At 41.9% G+C, this 22,145-nt stretch overlaps 1 protein-coding gene across 2 annotated transcripts in view; it reads left to right on the top strand.

Moving 5' to 3' along the window:
* The window catches only part of DDX51 (DEAD-box helicase 51), a 91,830-nt gene that overhangs the window by 58,712 nt on the left and 10,973 nt on the right, over positions 1-22,145 (top strand). For both annotated transcript variants that reach the window (XM_069215170.1, XM_069215169.1), the window contains exons 9-10: positions 7,375-7,564; positions 13,928-14,043. In XM_069215170.1, the coding sequence (XP_069071271.1) occupies positions 7,375-7,564; positions 13,928-14,043 (306 nt within the window). The remainder of the gene's footprint in view (positions 1-7,374; positions 7,565-13,927; positions 14,044-22,145) is intronic.

Raw genomic sequence — 22,145 nt, 5'->3', positions numbered from 1 at the left:
CCCTAGATCTAACCGCATGAAGGTGGGCAATGAAAATCGCAACAGGGTGTTGTGTTTTAATTATCTGAGAATCACCTCGACAGATAAGTTCAAGTGGGATTCTCAAATTGCAAAGAGTTACCTTATGTTGACGTGTAGGTCTAATCATGCAATCTTGCATTTTTTCAGAGCGTCCTTTACTCGACAGATCTCACCTGCTCTCAAGGCCTATCATGCCAAGGCTTTGAAAGCGCCATATATGGCACCAAAATGTGGGGATACGCCAACACATATAGGCTAGAAGTGTCTGAAAATAATTTCATTAGGGCCCTACTGGCTGTTCCTGCCAGCACACCATTTATCCCATTGCGCTTAGATTTAGATATCAATGGGGTGTCAGATCTTATTGAGTTGAAACTCCTCCTTTATTTGGTTCAAATTTGGACTACTCCTGAATTGATTGTGTATAGATATTGTCTAAGCAACTTAATAAGATTTGATTGCACTTTAAAAGTACCCTGACTGAGGTTAATATAAACCTGGTGTAAAAAACTGAATTTGGGTGCACTGTAGGAGAATCCTGAGTGGATTTGTAAGTGGGCAGCCAGGCTGTAAAGTCGGCATACTGGAATTTTACTTTAGAGCCTCAAACCTCCAGGGTTAATCTGGGTCATTTTAATAGAAAGATTTTTAGAGGTTAAAATTGCTCCGATGCTTGAGCATTTTTTAGATATCGTAACTCCCCCTCTGCCAAAAAGCCTTTATCTGAGATTTAGGTATGGCAGCCTGCCATTGAATACCTCTCGTAGCTTATGGTATGATGGACATATATCTGCTTTGTTCCCTGAATGTGAATCGGTCTCAGAGACCATGAACCACATCATCAGTGTTTGCCCATGCTATCGTGACAATAAGACGCCGTTGGCTGCGGCCTATTTGCCGATCTCTAGGGATTGTGGACTACCAAGTGGCGCTGCGTTGGGGAAATAAACTTGTACTGATTTATGTAAACCGCGTTTTTTAAGAATCGGGATACTAATTAGGTCAATTGTTTACTGACCCTTGCAGTGATTTTAATGATGCAAAAGATTGTATTTAAATAATTTTTAGAGGATTTGTAAAGTCCTGATTGATTGTATTTTTTTAATAAGATTTTATGTATTTAATTTTTTATGTGCTTTTTACGGCCTTTTGTGCCGAAATAACGATTTATGATGAAGTAATTCTCTATGCCTGAGCTGAAGAGTTCAGAAAGAAGCCAGATACACTAGTCCGTTTGCCACTTCTCCTCCATATTGGTAATACTTTACTCAAGGAAGGCTTTCCTATTTTTCTAGCACATGGTTAGATCATACCCTTTCTACTTGAAACTTAACATCATCACTTTTTTACTTCAAAACGAACTCCTGGTCGATAGCCTGTACCAGTGAAATCCTGAAATATTTTTTGTAGAAAATTGGCTTACTGGTGGTGGCGAGGGGGATGGGGGGTAGTTCTGATCAAGCAGCAATCACAGTTTCTGTCAAGTTGAAGTCACAAGCAATTCCACATTAACCTGTGCTGAGCCCTCTGGTAGCTTGGCACAAAAGCAGTCAGGCTAAACTTTGATGCAATGTGTAAAGTATATATGCATCACTACAAACAGCAATAACGTGAAAACACACCACATGAATAATTCCACACCAATTTGGAAAAATTTAGTAAAATGTAATACATTATTTTAAACCAAAACAACAAAAATTCAATCAGTAGAACTGTAGATATGCATGTTTAAAGATTTAGGTGAAAATAGTGCCAAAAAGCACAAAGCGAGAACTGGGAGATCTGGTCACACAGGACAAAGACGAAGTCACAAGTTTAAGCCGACCGCAGTGGAGCCTGGGCTGACTACTGGGACCCAGTTAGGCCCACTGAATAAAGTTAATTAAATCCTGTAAGAAGTTGGCTCTGTATGCACTATTTCAAAGTAAGGAATAGTATGCATAGAGTCCAAGGGTTCCCCTTAGAGGTAAGATAGTGGCAAAAAGAGATAATACTAATGCTCTATTTTGTGGTAGTGTGGTCGAGCAGTAGGCTTATCAAAGGAGTAGTGTTAAGCATTTGTTGTACATACATACAGGCAATAAATGAGGAACACACACTCAGAGACAAATCCAGCCAATAGGTTTTGTTATAGAAAAATATATTTTCTTAGTTTATTTTAAGAACCACAGGTTCAAATTCTACATGTAATATCTCATTTGAAAGGTATTGCAGGTAAGTACTTTAGGAACTTTGAATCATTACATTAGCATGTATACTTTTTACATAAAACACAATAAGCTGTTTTAAAAGTGGACACTTAGTGCAATTTTCACAGTTCCTGGGGGAGGTAAGTTTTTGTTAGTTTTGTCAGGTAAGTAAATCACTTACAAGTCTCAGGTTTGGGTCCAAGGTAGCCCACCGTTGGGGGTTCAGAGCGACCCCAAAGTTACCACACCAGCAGCTCAGGGCCGGTCAGGTGCAGAGGTCAAAGAGGTGCCCAAAACACATAGGCTTCAATGGAGAGAAGGGGGTGCCCCGGTTCCGGTCTGCCAGCAGGTAAGTACCCGCGTCTTCAGAGGGAGACCAGGGGGGTTTTGTAGGGCACCGGGGGGGGACACAAGTTCACACAAAAAGTACACCCTCAGCGGCACTGGGGCGGCCGGGTGCAGTGTAGAAACAAGCGTCGGGTTTTCAATGTAAATCAATGAGAGACCAAGGGATCTCTTCAGCGTTGCAGGCAGGCAAGGAGGGGGCTCCTCGGGTTAGCCACCACCTGGACAAGGGAGAGGGCTTCCTGGGGGTCACTCCTGCACAGGAGTTCCGTTCCTTTAGGTGCTGGGGGCTGCGGGTGCAGGGTCTTTTCCAGCCGTCAGGAAATGGAGTTCAGGCAGTCGCGGTCAGGGGGAGCCTCGGGATTCCCTCTGCAGGCGTCGCTGTGGGGGCTCAGGGGGGACAACTTTGGTTACTCACGGACTCGGAGTCGCCGGAGGGTCCTCCCTGAGGTGTTGGTTCTCCACCAGTCGAGTCGGGGTCGCCGGGTGCAGTGTTGCAAGTCTCACGCTTCTTGCGGGGAGTTGCAGGGGTCTTTAAATCTGCTCCTTGAAACAAAGTTGCAGTTCTTTTGGAGCAGTGCCGCTGTCCTCGGGAGTTTCTTGTCTTTCTTGAAGCAGGGCAGTCCTCAGAGGATTCAGAGGTCGCTGGTCCCTTGGAAAGCGTCGCTGGAGCAGGTTTCTTTGGAAGGCAGGAGACAGGCCGGTAAGTCTGGGGCCAAAGCAGTTGGTGTCTTCTGTTCTTCCTCTGCAGGGGTTTTTCAGCTCAGCAGTCTTCTTCTTCTTGTAGTTTCAGGAATCTGAATTCTTAGGTTCAGGGGAGCCCTTAAATACTAAATTTAAGGGCGTGTTTAGGTCTGGGGGGTTAGTAGCCAATGGCTACTAGCCCTGAGGGTGGGTACACCCTCTTTGTGCCTCCTCCCAAGGGGAGGGGGTCACATTCCTATCCCTATTGGGGGAATCCTCCTTCTACAAGATGGAGGATTTCTAAAAGTCAGAGTCACCTCAGCTCAGGACACCTTAGGGGCTGTCCTGACTGGCCAGTGACTCCTCCTTGTTTTTCTCATTATCTCTCCTGGACTTGCCGCCAAAAGTGGGGGCTGTGTCCAGGGGGCGGGCATCTCCACTTGCTGGAGTGCCCTGGGGCATTGTAACACGAAGCTTGAGCCTTTGAAGCTCACTGCTAGGTGTTACAGTTCCTGCAGGGGGGAGGTGTGAAGCACCTCCACCCAGAGCAGGCTTTGTTTCTGTCCTCAGAGAGCACAAAGGCTCTCACCGCATGAGGTCAGACACTCGTCTCTCAGCAGCAGGCTGGCACAAACCAGTCAGTCCTGCACTGAACAATTGGGTAAAATACAGGGGACATCTCTAAGATGCCCTCTGTGTGCATTTTTTTATAAATCCAACACTGGCATCAGTGTGGGTTTATTATTCTGAGAAGTTTGATACTAAACTTCCCAGTATTCAGTGTAGCCATTATGGAGCTGTGGAGTTCGTTTTTGACAGACTCCCAGACCATATATTCTTATGGCTACCCTGCACTTACAATGTCTAAGGTTTTGTTTAGACACTGTAGGGGCATAGTGCTCATGCATCTATGCCCTCACCTGTGGTATAGTGCACCCTGCCTTAGGGCTGTAAGGCCTGCTAGAGGGGTGACTTACCTATGCCACAGGCAGTGTGAGGTTGGCATGGCACCCTGAGGGGAGTGCCATGTCGACTTAGTCATTTTCTCCACACCAGCACACACAAGCTGGCAAGCAGTGTGTCTGTGCTGAGTGAGGGGTCCCTAGGGTGGCATAAGACATGCTGCAGCCCTTAGAGACCTTCCCTGGCATCAGGGCCCTTGGTACCAGTTACAAGGGACTTACCTGGGTGCCAGGGTTGTGCCAATTGTGGAGACAACTGTACATTTTAGGTGAAAGAACACTGGTGCTGGGGCCTGGTTAGCAGGGTCCCAGCACACTTCTCAGTCAAGTCAGCATCAGTATCAGGCAAAAAAGTGGGGGGTAACTGCACCAGGGAGCCATTTCTTTACAAATCCTAACTGCGGACTGGTACGAGTTGTGCAGCAGTGGTTCAGAAGAGGCTGCAATGCGAGGTCCTGTGTCTGACATGCATCGTACAGTAGCAATTCCAGTAATGCAGTCAACTAGGATTGTGATGCAAGGTCCTGCGACAACGTCATGAGATTGCAGTTGACGAAGGCTTGTGATGTGAAGTCCTGCATCTGGGATGCGTCGTGCAGCGGCAGTTTGGAAGAGCTGTGGGCTGTGATGCGAGGTCCTGTGTCTGAAATGTGTCGCACAGTAGCGGTACCGATGTTGAGCTGCGAGGAGATGTTGCGCTGCATCGGTTCTGCCGAAAGGACCACAGCTAAGCTGTTAGAGCACTGTCAGGCCCACTTCCAGGCCTGGGGTGGTAGTATCTGGGGAGCAAGGCTCACAGCAGACAGAGTCCAGGTGGCAGGTTCAAGATGGTTGGAGCCTTTTCTGTCCCTCAGGCTTTCATCAGGAGACCAGCCAGCTAGCCCATGGAATCACTCTGGTGGTCCTGGGTTAAAGTTGCACCTCCAGTCCTTTTCTCTCACGCAGCAGAGCAGCCGTCATTCTAGCAGCAGAGCAACAAAACAGTCCTTCCTCAGTAGTTCACATGTCCAGATATGTACTGAAGAGATGGGTCTGAGGGTCCAATATGTATACCTGATGCCAGCTTTGAAGTTGGAGAAGGTTTTAATGGTTCCCATACTAGAGGAGTTTGAAATTTCCTGCCTCCCTGCCCTGGCCCTAGCTTGTCTGTGGGCACAAAAGACTAGTGTGAAACCCTTTGTGAGTGTGTTAAAGCAGAGTCTATGTGATGTATGGGTGTGGTAGGTAATAGCTTCTCCCCTATCAAGTAAGAGATTGGCCCATCCTGCCAACATCTAATCTCCCTTTGTCTCACTGTCTAGGAGAAATACACACAGACTAACTGCCAGCTACAGATAGATATTTGACCCAGAATACAGATGCAGGCACCAAATGTTTGGAACAAGACAATGCCAACTTTTTTAAAGTGGTATTTTCAGAATTGTGTCTTAAAATCTGGCTTTACCATTAACAAAAGGTTTAAGTTATATTTCTTTAGACGCCAAACTTGACAGTCGAACCTGCTACCAATTATAATTTTCACTTATGAAATATATAATAAGGTAATAAAATGTTATCTTATGGAAGAAGTAGGCCTTGCAGTAGTGAAAAACAAAAATTTATGGAATTTTCCACAACTTTTTAAATACACTGCGACCTGCCCGTTGGGCTGTTTAGGGCCTAGTGGAGAATTGCATGTATTAAAAAGCAATGTTTACGTCTGGTAAAGGTTTATTTTGCCAGATCGAAACGGCAGTTGAATACTGCCCCCCACAAGCTCCAATTGCAGGCCTAAGACATGTTTAAAGGGCTACTTACATGAATAGCACAAGTGCTGCAGGCCCAGTAGTAGCATTTATAGTTCCTGGGTACATTTAGTGCCACTTTACTAGGGACATACACTAAATTAAATCTGCCAATTGGGTGTAAGCGAATTTTATCACGTGTAAAGGGGAGAGCAAAAGCACTTTGGCACTGATTAGCAGTGGTAAAGTGCCCAGAATCCTAAATAGCAACAAAAACGGGTTCAGGAAACAGTAGGGTGAAGGCAAAAGGTTTGGGGATGACCCTGCAGAGAGGGCCAAGTCCAACAGTTTGCCTTCCTCCTCTCCTCGATATTGCAGATTGGAAACATGTAGCCACTCAGGTTTCCCCCTCTTCTTTGTGGTGCACCTCAATTTTATTACCATGCCATTTCTACCACTATGTAGAGTAACTACAAGCAGTGGTCCACAGTGGTAGTGGGGAATTTAATCAGTATGCAGATGACACCTAGGTGTTCCTTTTGAGTTTTTGAATCTGGATATTGAGAATTTGAAGTCTTAGAGAAGGAAAAAAGAGATTGGATGAACTGTCACTAAAACAAGCTCTTCAAAAAACAGAATTAAGTCTTCTTGCTCCAACATCATGCTCCACGAGGGAGATCTCCATCACTTTGACCAGACTTGGTCGACACGTAACAAAGCAGACTCTCGTCTCAAAAACAGCCAAAAGGAGACTCCTGCCACATTAACTTGCTCAAGAAAGTAAAACCCACTGTCTGTAGCTGAATCTTTCTTCAGAATAGTTGTACTGCTTATGAAACTGCATCACATGTGGAAGAAATGCCATTGTTCACCTTGCCATTCTAAAAGAGTCTGACACTCAGCGGCCCTTCTGGTTACATGGCATGACATGGCAAAACTTTTTCCCTTACTTTAGCTGATAATTCCATACTCCCTCCAACTCTCAAAGCAAGAAACAAACAGGGCTGTCCATTTAGGTCTCACTGCGTTTTTGAAAGGTAGGGTAAGGTAAGTTTCTTGGGGTTGTTTAAGGACCCATTGATAAAAAAGCGATCAGTTTGGAAATCCAAAAATCAAGGAAAACTTATTGCTTTACACTAAAAACTTGAAATCTTCATCTGAAAACATTTGGCTTGCACCCAACATTCAAACCTTTAAAGCTCAGAGGACACATCTAGTTTCTGTAGACATTACCAAGTAATTCTATTCTCTTGCCTGATGACTTTTCCCTCAAGCTTCCTGTACCTTCACTCGCTTATGAATTATTACTGAGTGGTTTCTAGGATACTTATTTGTGTGAAGCGCTCCATTGCTTAGGTGGCTGTTGTACAACTATAACAATGCACAGATAAATAACCAATTGTTACTTTGCACAGATGGTTTCAACTGTCCTTCACTCCTTTCTTTCAGCACCTGGGTTCCTCAGATGCCCCTGCAGAAGCTCCTTTTCTCAGCCACTCTAACCCAGAACCCCGAGAAGCTCCAGAAGCTGGGCTTGTACTTGCCACGCCTCTTCACATCCACCTTCAACAGGAGCCCTGACTCTGCAGAGACAACAGAGGACTCAGAATTGAAATATACCCTACCGGAGGGGCTGTCGGTGAGGGACTCTGAGCAACATTTGTTTTTGTCTCGTTTGTGGTCCAAAATACTTACATAAACCATCCCTGACCAATATAAACACAATATGCATGTCCAAGCTTCTGCACAGTACTAGGTTAATTTAAACAACAAACACAACAACGTTTTCAGTACTCCCTAAGATGTAAACTAATTAGAGGAGGGATTTAAAATTCTCACTGAAAGCCCATATCAACTGGTCCCTATGCAGCTATGGATATTAGGTAACTTTCAACACGCCCACATTTCCTTGTCTCCTACACAACTACACACTACTGACTCGCCAACCTTTTCTTTTCCCTGTTTAATCCTGTGTTTGCCCATTTACATTTGAGATCAGATGTGAACCACCCAATATTGTTTTGTCTTTTGAGTGACATAATATCAATGATATTCTGCCGTTTTAATAGCTGACATGCATCTTAGAAATGACTTTGACAATCAAACTCTCTCCTTCCTGAAATACCTTGCTTAGGATTTCTCTAGTCGGTGCACATCACACAGTGAAGACTGGCTGTCTTGAGCTGAGGTGTCTCTCTCCTTTTTCTGACATGTCTATTGCTGACAGTTACTTCAGTCTTGTGGTTTTTCACATTCTTACTATGAGATAAAGCTGATAGTCTCTCCTTCCCTAGTTGCACTGAAACAAATCTCTTCTATCAGATTGGTCATATTTGCACTGACTAGTTTCAAAACCAGGCTTTCACAATGCTTTACTTTCAAGCTATTAATTCACCATTGCATGCGTCATACTTACTGCATACACACTAAAGGTGAAGGAAGGCTGATGACCTAGGTTGTGTGTGCCCAGACAGGCAGGGAGAGGTTTGTAGCATTGTGAACTGCTTGTTTGGTTGCAGTCGGATTATGCAAGACACAGGGTGACTCGATGTCTGCTTCTCCAGCAGGATGCTGGCCTTGCCTTATGGCGCAGAATAGTTAATGTTCATAGCTGGGTAGGTCGCTTCGTTCCTGCTTCTTCCTCTCCCATGTGAGGGCAAAACTCCAAGGTTGGAGAGGGTCCAAAGTACTGTTCTCCTGTGTAAATACCTTGTTTGTAAGATGGGGGACTTGGCCAGAGGACAGGGACCCAAGCATCCTCTAAGTGAGAAAATGCAATATCTAAAAGAGGTAAAGTCCCACTCAAAAGTTCTTGAGATTATCAAATTCGAAGTTTATTATATTACTTTTTTCCAACATTATTTCCAAATGTTCCAAAAAGTCATTTTGTTTCCTTTGGCGAAAGCAACATCCAATATAATGACGCAAAAGAGAAAGAAACAGCCAACACGTGTTTCGCCCCCTCAGGCATTATAAGCCGGGGCTTTCTCAAGGCTGAAAAAGAAAGAGAATCAACGCTCGTTGGTGGTATTAAAAAGAATTATTTAAAAAAATTAAATATATGTAAAAGAAAAGAGATAGTATCAAAAGCCTTCAAAAGCCACCAATGTGTGTACAAGAGAACCAGATATTGTGCAAAAAGATGTCACCGATATTGTGCAAGAAGTGTCAACGATAAAGAAGCGCAATCATTAGTGAATAATTTCACGCTAAGAATATGGATTACAGAAGGGTGTGCAAGGAAATAATAGGCGTATATAGTACTCAAGTCTGGAAAAAGATATAGATATCCCAAGAAGACAAGGTATACACCCGTGCTAAAGAAGATTATATAAAGGAATACATTAAAGCTAGTTGAATCAACGATTAAGGAACAATATAAGTAAAGCTAAACATAACATAAGGGTGAGCATACAATTGTAATATAATAAAAAATCAATAAACAAACGCATTCTGTTATTAACTAAATTAAACAATTGTTAAAGCATTTCTGATATTAGAGGAAAGAATAATACGAAACATATTATGTTATAGTTATACCGAAACTCTCAGGTTATTAATAGACATGTTTGCGATATGTTACAGGTCCCTTTGCTCGAGGGGACCATCTTGTAAATAAATTGTATTTATAAGATTAGAAGAGTGCGCTAAGTCAAATTAGCAAAGTTGCTATATAAAACGCAAAGGGCGTTCCTGCGTCTTACCTAAAAGTTACATGAATGTCAAAAAATGCCAACTATCAATGGCGAGAAACCACGGCAGCAAGAAACGGGCGTATTAAGCGTCGCGCTTGCTGTGAGCAAAGCTTTATCCGGAAAGAACTGCCTCGCGTTGTTCGGTTTGCAATTGAAACGCCGGATTATTATTATTTCTAACACGTAAAAAGAGAAAGGAAAATGGCGGCCGCCATTCTTGAACAGTGTTATTGATCGAAATAATCAATACAAAATCAACTTATATAATCACAATACATACGCTAATGCTGAGGCATGTAAGACATTAGGCATCAACACCTTAGATGAAATGAAAAATAAATAGTCGAAAGTAAAAGGCTAAATTTAAGGAAGAAAAAGAGGTAAAATAAAAAATATATAAAAAAGAAAGGAAAATGAATGAATGAGATTCTAGCTTCAGTGGGAGAATAGGAGACCAGTAGGTATAAAAACGAACTTGGTGATCAAATAATAATAAAATAAGCAGAAAAAGAGTAAAAGAAGATGAAAAAAGCAAAAGATGTAAAACAAAAAGTAACTTCAAAGAACAGCATTGGGGCATGCAATAATCTCAGTTAAGCTTTCATCCAATGAAATAAAAATTAAAACGCAAACTATTTTGTATACACTCAATTACAGAAAGCTAGAAATAAAACAATATGTAAATGTAAAGTTAGTCCTTTTTTCTACAATAGCCAGAAATGCCATTCATGATCTTTGTTAAGACCCTTATTGACTGTATCATATTTGATAATGAGGAGACTTTCTTCTTGCCGTAGTCGCAAAGACCTGTTACCACCTCGCGGGGAGGGTAAGATGCGTTGTAAACCACTGAAGGTAAAGGTACATTGTTGTGAATGATAGTTATTAAAATGTTCAACCAGTGGTGCTTGAATATCCAATTTTTGTATGTTCCGAAAATGTTCCTGGATTCTAGCTTTTAATGGACGAATCGTGCTGCCAATATAGGTTAAATTACATGGACACCAAATGGCATAGATGACATAGGTGCTAGCACAGTTAATAAAGTCAGAAATCTGGTGTGTATGGTTATTGATGTTAACCGATGTAGATTTGGAAAGGCCCAATTTGCATACAGAACATTTAGTACAAGTGAAGAAACCTTTTGGTTTTGCGGGTAAAAAAGTAGTGGAAGGTCTTTGTTGGAGAAAAGAAGGACAAAGTTTATTCCGAAGGTTAGGTGCCCTCCTGAAGCCTATTTGAGGATGATTGGTAATAAATTGATTAATCGAAGAATTATTCAAAAGTAAAAACCAGTATTTTCTGAGTGATTTACGAATAACATTATGACCATTATGAAAGGTGGTGATAAAACGAACTGATTCGTTCCTGATGGTTTTTTTAGGTGTATTTAACAGTAAATTCCGGTCCATATTTCTCACTTCATCTCTAATGGTATCTAAAGGGGCCTTATTATACCCCCTTGATATAAGTCTCTTAATCATGTCGGAGGACGTATTATCAAAATCAGAGATATTAGTGCAGTTAAATCTGGCTCGTCTAAATTCTCCTTTTGGTATGTTTCTAATGGTACTAGGTGAATGACAACTAGTAGCATGGAGAATAGAGTTAGCTGATGTCGTTTTTCGAAAAAAAATTGTCTGAAGTTTATTATCTTCAACAAGGATCAAAAGATCAAGATATTCAATTGAAGAGTTAGAGATTTGCTAGGTTACATCTATATCACAAGGATTTGGTTTAAGAGACTGAATGAATTGTTGAAGAAAGACTTTGGAACCTTGCCATATGAGCAAAATATCATCAATATATCGCCCCTCCCATGTGGACAGTAAAGCTGCATCTCTGTCTTAGGGGGACAGAAAGCTCTTGGTTCATCCTTTCGTCAGCTGACTGTGTGGACTTCACTTTATGGGAATACTCTGATGGATGTGTTTGTTGTGGGTCGAGTGGCTATCCACAAGACTTCAGATGACCTCTAGGGCACTGGGAAGTTTTCTTCAGTTTCAATTTGATGAACACAAGAGGTACGAAATCTTTCACCTTCAGATCTCATCTGTATTTGCACCGTTATGATTTTCTGTGGGTCAGGTCTGTAATTAGACATTTTTCCCTGTTCTTAGTTGATTGTGTTTATGCAGGGGTGTGAAGAGCGTATGAAAGAAAGGAATCTCTTTCAGGATTGCTTGGTGTGGGTGTGGAATATGTACGGAAATTGCACATGGAATTCGGATGAGTGATTGTGAATGCAGAGCGTTGATGTGAGCACATTTGAGGAAAGAGGGAAGAACAGGGCGGATTAAAGTGGCCGGTATGGTTTGTAGGGGAAATTTATAAAGTGTGTTCTGCAGCGTGAATCTGGAGAGGAATGTGTTGGAGATGAGTAGAGTAATGCCTCTTAACTGTTGGGACAGGATTGGGGATATATTTGGTGAGAGCTATGTGGCCATGATTGGTTCACTGGAGTCTGGGGAGATTAACTGACCAGTTGGGGCACAGCAGAGACAGGTTGCGTAGTTGATGTACTGGAATGGCTGACTGTTCGGGGCACCAGCAGCATTACGTTTGAGAATAGATGGTCGCTGAGGAGAACTAGATGAGTTGATAGATGAGTGTGTTAAACAAAGGGTCATGGGTGAGGGTACATTATATGTTGAAGAAGGAGCTATATTCAGATCCCCAAACTTATAAGGATAGTATTTTTTTATTTTATCAAAATATGCAAATTCTACAGAAGAGCCTCAATATTTCAGTAAAGCTTCTGATAGGCTCATATTTAGAATTTTACTTACCTGTTTTTTACTTCCTTGGTAGAAAGGGTGAACTCATGATCATCTAAGGCATGGGTACTCGCAAACATTTTCCCAGGGGTCAAAAAGTTTGGTCTGTGATGTGCCCGAGGGCTGCATCAATGCCAGCGGAATGGTGGTCGGGCAAGAGGGTTGGGAGGACTGGCGGTTAAGTATTGGTAGGCGAAGCAAATGATATACATCTAGTGGCTGAATTGAACAATATGAAACTAGAAAACCTGGGATTAATCTTGGCTTCCCCACTTTTGCAAATTGTGTGATCCTAGGCAATTGCTTAACACTAGGTTCAGGGTCTGCATTGTACAAATCTGCTCCTGTGTTTGATTTAATAAACTATAATGCTGTTTATCTAAAATAGTAACCCAGATAACTCAGAAAGTGCACATAACATCTGACTCACTTGTTTAAATCACTATTGGTGTATTTGTCAGGGTAGAGGTGAAAATTTATGTTTCTAAATTCTTGTTTGAAAAGTATCACATTAAATGAATACTTCTCATTGTACTGATACAATAAATTATACTTAGGTGAAATGGACTGCATGTTAACTTAATACACTTTTTGAATTTTGAAGTGACTTATATTTTTACACTTTTGCTGCAAGACATCTTTAAAAATGAACTTGCTTCTAAAGTAAAGCTCAGGGCTCCCTGGTTACTTCCTTTCCTTAACACCAGTTGACCTTGAAATAAACAATTGTCTACTTACGATCGAGTGAACAGCAACTCTGTACTCCTGTAGTCCAGGGGGCCACATGTAAAGGTCGAGGGGGCCGCATGCGGCCCATGGGCCATACTTTGAGTATCCATGATCTAAGGCATCTGGTAAGCTACACAGCCCAACTCAAGAACTCCCATGTTGCCATCTTTATTATAATGGGAGAACTTGCTTTGTAGCAATAACAACAGCGGAGGAAAACATGTCCATGGATACTGGAACTTTAACATGTTAAATACAAGTGTTAAAGCTTAGTAAATCTAACATCACACATGGATGCAGCTCCATTTTCAATTTTAGTTGTCTTTGTCACTGTTTTTCAATTCTGGGTCACATTACGGTAGTCTTTGCATTTGGTATGTTTTTTTTTTTTTTATGTTCTGTGCTTTCTTGTTTGCTGCTTATATAAGCCCACATGGATTTCAACAAGATTCAAAATATATTTGAAGCAGGATATTGAGGCTTTTGAGCAGTGGTTTAATTGCACTGTCTTTGACCTTGATGTATGAAGTGTATCCACTGATGTGTTTTGAAAGATTTATACAGTCTGCTTTTACTTTGTTAAATTGTCCGCAATTGTTCTCACGTGTGCAAATCCATAAATATCAATTTCTTTAAATTAGCAGCAGATTTTTTTCCTTTTGTTTCTGTGACGATTAAAGATTGGTTGCATTTAGCCCATTTATAGATTATCATTTCTTTGCCGTTTGTAGTGGCCTGGGGCATTTTTCTGGCACTGGTACCACTAGCAACTCACTGGCTGATCCTGTCTGTCTCTTGCAGCAATATTATCTGCCCTGCAACCTTAACTTGAAGCCCCTGATCCTGCTGCACCTCCTGGTCACCTTGAAGTACTCCCGGGTGCTGTGCTTCACCAATACCAAGCAAGCGTCTCACAGGTGAGTACTGTTGCCTCTCCCCATAGTAGTGTGTGATTATTCCTTAGATACTGCTTGTGTGCCCACGTGTTGACCGTTCGCTGTGTTTATATATGCAGCCTCATCCCCCTTTTCTGACCTAGCCCTTCCCTGAAGCAGTGCTTGGCCATCATTCTAAATGTGCAAAGAGTGGGGGATGGGGTGAGTAGTGTTGACAGGCTTAGTAAGTTGTGGAGGGTAGTCTTGCGGCAGAGAATTTGACCAGCTACGTGGAAAAATGGGTAGAGTGGTTTTGGGGTGAATACTGCAAAATGTTGTTTAAGTGTTGGATGGGGGGGGGTGAGAATGATGTTGATGAAGTGCTAGAAAGTTGTTTGAGGAAGGTTATACGAAATTGGGGAAGGATGTTTTAGGGTTGGTAGGCATATAAAGGTTAGGAATAGATTTAGAAAGACTGGGTAAGTTAGAAAAGTTTTGGGAGGGTTTGGGTGAGTCGTTTTCTGAAAGCTGTAGGGAGACGCATATCCATGGACTTGACAAATCATTTATTTCTGTACCATGTTTCTCCTTCTGTTGTCTAGCAACCTAGTGTTTTCTGTGGAGGACTTTGGGTTTGTTTTTATTTCTATTTTGCTAATAGTAAATCTGGCAGGCAATTGTTCACTGAGCTGATAATGCTTCTCTGTTACATATACTACTAAACTGCAGCCCACTTCGCCATGTATATGCACAGTGCAAAGACATGACTTGAAATACCAACCAAAGAATGCAAGGGTTCAACATGTGAGAATGTGGGGTTCTATGCCTTCTTGCAAGGGAGAAGACCAGTATATCAATTTTCTTTCATTGAGACAGTATGTAATTTCAGAGAGCGAGAGAGAGGTGACCCTTGTGATATCTATTGCTTTTGTCATTATGACCCCATTACTTTTGTCATCATGACCCTGAAATGCTCATTCTGCATTACTAAAACCAGTGCCTTGAGCCTGAGAAGGACATTCTCAGCATCTCTAGTGCAACATTAGCACTTAGTGTCTAGGTAATAGAAATAAAATGATCTCAGAGGTGCCTGAAAAAAAATCTATACGTTTAGTTCAGCTTGTTTAGAATGAATGCAAATAGGTAGTTTCACATGTCCAGTGTCTGTTTTTTGCAACATAATTTGTTTTTGTTTTTTGATGTATCACACATTGAAATGTCTTCAGGTATAAGATGTGTGTGCAGCGAAGCATACCCAGTCCATACCATGGTTGGGCACTTTTTTGGTAGAGGAGGGAGAGCCAACGTGGATTCCTCTACATCAGTACTTCTTAATTAAAACTTTGACTTATGTGGACCTACACCGAAACATTACTGGAATCTGGGACCCCCGCTGAGTCATTATTGGAAGCCGGGGACCCCCAGCCTAAGCAATTTCTATATTTTGACCCTCAAAAACAAGTATACACCAACTAATAAAATATTCTGTTTTATTATTCACAAATACGCAAAATGTTTTCATAATTTCATTTTTTCTTTGCTTATACTTTGTTAATTTTCATGTATTAATTTTAATATTTAATTTTGTAAAACATTTGTGGACCTCCTAAGTAGGCCTCGCAGACCCCAATGGGTCACCAAGCCACAGGTTACGAACCTCTGCTCTAGATGATTGCACAAGTCATGAGCGCTTAGCTGCTTTGGAACAAGGGGAATCAAATGTACAGGGGGAGATTTTGGGGTGTTTCATTCCTGTTGTCCTGATGTGCTATATTCTCCTGTCCAGCTTTCTGTGGAAGGGATTCCACAAGTGGGGTTGGTGAGATTAGTAGAAAGTCCTGTAGGTCAAGTGCAGTGTTTTAAAACTCATCCGCTGTTCTGTGGTGAACCAGTGGAGGGCCCAAACAAGAGACCAGCTGTAGGCGGGAATCCAGACGTCATGTGGCTATGCAAGCAGTCTGGTTCTAATCCAGTTGCCTGTCATTTGTTTCCAATGGGTTACCCAATTTAACATTGTTCATCCCTTCATTCCAATGGTTTATCAGAAATTCACCATAGCCGGTGGTCGCTAAGCTCAAAACAGATTAACCTTCTGCTGTATGAGGTTAATGTGTTTCTCCTCAAAGGAGCAATAGAGGCTGTGCCCCTACAACATCAGGGCAAGCAAGTCTATTCCCTGTACTTCATCATGCCCAAAAAAGACAGCTCCCTCAGGCCAATAATGTCCAAACACGTCTACATGACATTCTACAGAACATTATTCCTGTGCTCCAACAAGGCGGTTTCTTGACTGCGCTGGACCCCAAGAATGGCTGTTTCCACATACCTGTCCTCCCTGCTCACCTGCACTACCACTGATCTGTGCTAAGTGAACAGGGCTACCAGTTCAAGGTGTTGCCTTTCTGAGTTACCACAACCCCAAGGGTTTCAACAAAATGACTGGTGGTGGTAGCTGCCCATCTCCGAAGGGGAGGCATTTGTGTTCCCCTTACTGGACGATTGGCTGATCGAAAGCACAGGCAGACAGCAGTGCCTAACCCACATTGAAACTGCTATCTTCCTGCGCCACAGATTTGGTTTTACAATAAATGCCACCAAGTCCCATCTTCAGCGCCTCCAAGTTTAACCCTTTGTAGGGTACATTCCAAATGTCACCACAGGCAAGGCATACCCAAACCAACAGAGAGCTGTGGCATTCCAGCAGCTTATGCCTCTGTTCTACCCAAATTGTCAACTCACAGTGAGAACAGTCATGCATCTTTTAGGGATGATTGCTTCTTGCATAGCCCATAGGTCTTCATGCCAGACTCCATATGCATGTTACAGGATTGTCTCTCTGCACAGTGGTCACAACTGGAGGGTCACAGGGAAGATCTTTTGTTGCTAAGGGTAAGTTCCCATCATCTCTGGTGTAGTGGAACAGAAACAACCTATTGCAGGGCATCTCTCACATGGATCTTGTTCCACAAGCAACTATTAAAATGGGCTTGTCTCTCTCTGGCTGGGGAGTGCAACTCCACAATATGACAGTTCAGTGGCTGTGGTCGTCACATATGTTACCTAGAGGTCCAAGCCTTTCACCTAGCTCTGAAAGCATCCTTTCAAGAAATCTACTGCAAGGTAGTCCTAGTCAAAATAGATTACATTAGTGCCATGTACTTTCTACAGAAGAAGGGTGACATGCATTCTCTACAACTCTCAGCACCAGTGCAGCAGATTTGGCATTGGGCAATACCTCATTGTATACCTCCGAGCAGCTTCTGGGGTGGACAAACACTTTGCAAAAAATGCTCATCGGGATGCATCAACAGGTCCACAAGTCGGAACTCCACCCACAAGTTGTACTTCTGTACTTCCACCAGTGGGATGTTTCACACATCAAACTTTTCACCACTCATGAAAACACAAAATGCCAAAACATTGCCTCTAAAAGTTTCCCCACCCCTAGTCTATGGACAGTGATATATGGAGGAACTGGTCAAGGGATGTTTCCTAATCTTTTCCTTCTCTCCTACTTCTTTCATACGTGGCAAGGAAGCTGCTGCAAACCTCTCACTCTCATCCTCCTAGCTCCTACTTGGGCCAGGCAGCTATGTTTTTTGTCACTCCTTGAAATGTCACTCCCCATGAGAAGGTTCACAACACACTGACCTTTCTCACGCAGAACCAAGGAAGAATAAGGTACCCTGACCCCAAACAGCTCTATCTAGCAATTTGGCTTCTAGAGTTTGGTTATCTTGAATGTCCTAAGGAAAACTAGTTGGCTTACTACACAAGCTTGTCATGCAGAAAAGTGGAAATGGTTTATTCACTACTACTTTTCCACTACTACATTTCAAAACAAAATGATATCCTCAAAACTCTGCTATCTTGCAAAGTAGCCTTTCTTATAGCTATTACGTCTTTGTGACATATTGGTAGGGTTTCCGGTTCTCAGTTCAAACTGATTTTAACTGATAAAACACAACTGAAATGAATATTTGTTTTCAGTAGAAACTGGAAAACACTGGATTTTGCTGCACTTATACTTTTTTATGCACTTCTGTTGTCAAACAGTATAACTGCAGCCCCACCTATAAGCACTTTTCTGTGATGGAGTCTAATTCTGTGACCCACGTGGGCAATGCTAAGCCACTTAAATTTCCCTTGCGAACATCTGCAAGGTCTCTGAACACCGATGACCTACTCTCATTCCTTTTTTGTAAGTATGGCTCACATCATAAATAGGGCCACTGGAAATATGCATCAAAGGAGGCCCCAGTTATGCAGCAGGGTATGCTAAATTATGCGGCAAGAAGAAGCAGATTATGTAGCATAAAGGGAGCACATTCTGCCATAGTATCAGTTCCTTATTTTGTTATTTTAACACTTTTAACATTATCTGGAGAACTCATTTAAAACCAAAATACAGCAATATGCAACTCAAAGGTAAACAGTCAATGTTTGGAAAGTTCCTTCCGCTGCCCAGCAACATGCATCACTGAAATTTTAGTAACTTTTGATCCGTTAAAGTTAGAAGCAACATTTTTTGTTAAAATCTGATGATGGATTGTGTGCCAAATGCAGCAAATCCATAATTATGCGAAAAGTCCTACAACTGCAGAATCGCATAATTTCAGTGGCCTGATAATACGGCTTCAGCTCACTGTTCACTGCATGTTGTTGCTAGTGGTCAGCAGGCTCGCAGCTGCACTATGAGCAGTTTCTCAGTTCAGGGCAAAAAGCACCTCCAAAATTCCATAATCCTTAGTTGAGAGCGGAGAGCTTTGTTTTCTGTAAGCTCAGTTATCTGAGCTTACTGTGTATATGGATGCACCCTAAATCTATGTCCTCCCAAAATTCAACACAGTTCTTAGGTTTGCATTGCGATCATCTAAAGAGTAAGCCTTTCCATAGAGAGGCATTAGGACATGTCATGAACATGTTCATGCCCTTGTGCAATGTAAAGAAGCCCATGAGCTGGTTTTGGTGATAGTGCTGCTTTCAGAGCATACATTAACTAGGAAAATCTCTGAGCTAGTGTATAAGCTGTAGACAGTGTAGCTAGTATGTGCTGCAGATGGTGCAGTTTCATTAAAAAAAGTGTGCGTTGTCCAGTTCTGAGCCTTCTCACTCGTGTAGCTGCAGCCTCAGTATCATCAAGTTTATTTGTCATATATACTGCCTCCTTGTCCCAAAGAAGCTTGGAAATTAAGTTGCTGAAAGAAGGCTTGACATTTGAGAACATCAATTGTTGAAAACACTGGGACCACATTTAATGAAGACATTGAGTTGCCCTCGTTCTTCCACCGAGATGTAAAATGCAATGTAACAACGCGCACCGCAGATAACAACGGTAAAGTGCCTTGTGCAACTTTCAGAAATGCCCAACAGAAACACAGTCCCTGCACAGCTTTAAAAAAATAAACAAAGACCTATCCATAAGCTTGTTTAAACCAATGCTTAGAGGTCCTCAAAAACAAAACCCCACAGACATGACCTGACAGTGTTGAGTAAACTTAGGCCCATATTTATACTTTTTTTTGCGCTGCATGTGCGTAATGTTTTAAAGCAAAAGTGGCACAAATTTACAAAATATAATTGTATTTTGTATGTTTGCACCGGTTTTGCAACAAAAAAATGACGTAATTGCGGTGCAAAAACAGTATACAGGGAGTGCAGAATTATTAGGCAAATTAGTATTTTGACCACATCATCCTCTTCATGCATGTTGTCTTACTCCAAGCTGTATAGGCTCGAAAGCCTACTACCAATTAAGCATATTAGGTGATGTGCATCTCTGTAATGAGAAGGGGTGTGGTCTAATGACATCAACACCCTATATCAGGTGTGCATAATTATTAGGCAACTTCCTTTCCTTTGGCAAAATGGGTCAAAAGAAGGACTTGACAGGCTCAGAAAAGTCAAAAATAGAGAGATATCTTGCAGAGGGATGCAGCACTCTTAAAATTGCAAAGCTTCTGAAGCGTGATCATCGAACAATCAAGCGTTTCATTCAAAATAGTCAACAGGGTCGCAAGAAGCGTGTGGAAAAACCAAGGCGCAAAATAACTGCCCATGAACTGAGAAAAGTCAAGCGTGCAGCTGCCACAATGCCACTTGCCACCAGTTTGGCCATATTTCAGAGCTGCAACATCACTGGAGTGCCCAAAAGCACAAGGTGTGCAATACTCAGAGACATGGCCAAGGTAAGAAAGGCTGAAAGACGACCACCACTGAACAAGACACACAAGCTGAAACGTCAAGACTGGCCAAGAAATATCTCAAGACTGATTTTTATAAGGTTTTATGGACTGATAAAATGAGAGTGAGTCTTGATGGGCCAGATGGATGGGCCCGTGGCTGGATTGGTAAAGGGCAGAGAGCTCCAGTCCGACTCAGACGGCAGCAAGGTGGAGGTGGAGTACTGGTTTGGGCTGGTATCATCAAAGATGAGCTTGTGGGGCCTTTTCGGGTTGAGGATGGAGTCAAGCTCAACTCCCAGTCCTACTGCCAGTTCCTGGAAGACACCTTCTTCAAGCAGTGGTACAAGAAGAAGTCTGCATCCTTCAAGAAAAACATGATTTTCATGCAGGACAATGCTCCATCACACTCGTCCAAGTACTCCACAGCGTGGCTGGCAAGAAAGGGTATAAAAGAAGGAAATCTAATGACATGGCCTCCTTGTTCACCTGATCTGAACCCCATTGAGAACCTGTGGTCCATCATCAAATGTGAGATTTACAAGGAGGGAAAACAGTACACCTCTCTGAACAGTGTCTGGGAGGCTGTGGTTGCTGCTGCACGCAATGTTGATGGTGAACAGATCAAAACACTGACAGAATCGATGGATGGCAGGCTTTTGAGTGTCCTTGCAAAGAAAGGTGGCTATATTGGTCACTGATTTGTTTTTGTTTTGTTTTTGAATGTCAGAAATGTATATTTGTGAATGTTGAGATGTTATATTGGTTTCACTGGTAATAATAAATAATTGAAATGGGTATATATTTGTTTTTTGTTAAGTTGCCTAATAATTATGCACAGTAATAGTCACCTGCACACACAGATATCCCCCTAACATAGCTAAAACTAAAAACAAACTAAAAACTACTTCCAAAAATATTCAGCTTTGATATTTATGAGTTTTTTGGGTTCATTGAGAACATGGTTGTTGTTCAATAATAAAATTAATCCTCAAAAATACAACTTGCCTAATAATTCTGCACTCCCTGTAAATATGGGCCTTAGTTCCTGTTGCGAACATGCAGGTGACCCAAGGCATCCCGCAGGTTATCAAGCTGCTTCCTCATACAGCACCAAAGTCCCTTTAGCTAATCATTATTCATATAATCATTATCCATTTGTGTGAGGAACAGAGGAGCAGGAAGTTTTTTTAAACACCCACCAATAACTGTTTCTGCTACAATTAAATCTCAATGGGTGCAAACATCCAAACTGCACATCGCAAATTAGGCTGAGAGTTAAGAGAAATAATGAAAGGTATTTGAAAGGGCAAATTCAATAACTGGGACAAAGAAGGGGAAGTTAGGAGCGGGAAAGAGTGTAGGAATACTTGACAGTAGGAATGAATGAGGAAAGAAATAAAAACACATTCTTTATAAGCAGTGGAAAAACACCACCCGTTATGATGGACAGAGCAAAAACAGAATAAACACAGATTTTTACAATTTTTTAAAACATTGGAAAATACTTGAAAAACCAGAGCAGATTTTGCACCAAAATGAAACTGAAAGCAAGAACACCTTACGTTAGTGACCTACAAGTCTTTACCATTCAAGAGCCTTTCATTCAAGTTCACAAGGATATGATGGTTCTTAGAACTAATCCTACGTTCCTCCCTAAGGTTGTATCTTTTCTACCTTAATCAAGCAAATGAGCTCCCAATCTTTTTCCCTCAGTCAGACCTAGTAGCAGAAAGCTCTTCATATACAGTACTGGACAGTAATTATGCTCTGATGTATTATATTAACAGAACTAAACTTTTGTGTAAAACACAACAATTTGTTGTGGCATTTGCTAAACCTCACAAAAATCACCCAATCTCAAAATCTGGTATAGCCAGGTAGATTGATAAATATGTCCAAGCCCTCTACCATGATGCCAAAAGAAGGCTGCGTCTGCCTCCTAGGGTACACTCTACCCAT

The sequence above is a fragment of the Pleurodeles waltl genome, chromosome 11 (assembly GCF_031143425.1).
Source record: "Pleurodeles waltl isolate 20211129_DDA chromosome 11, aPleWal1.hap1.20221129, whole genome shotgun sequence".
NCBI classification, from domain to species: Eukaryota; Metazoa; Chordata; class Amphibia; order Caudata; family Salamandridae; genus Pleurodeles; species Pleurodeles waltl.
This window is presented reverse-complemented; position numbering and strand designations above follow the sequence as displayed.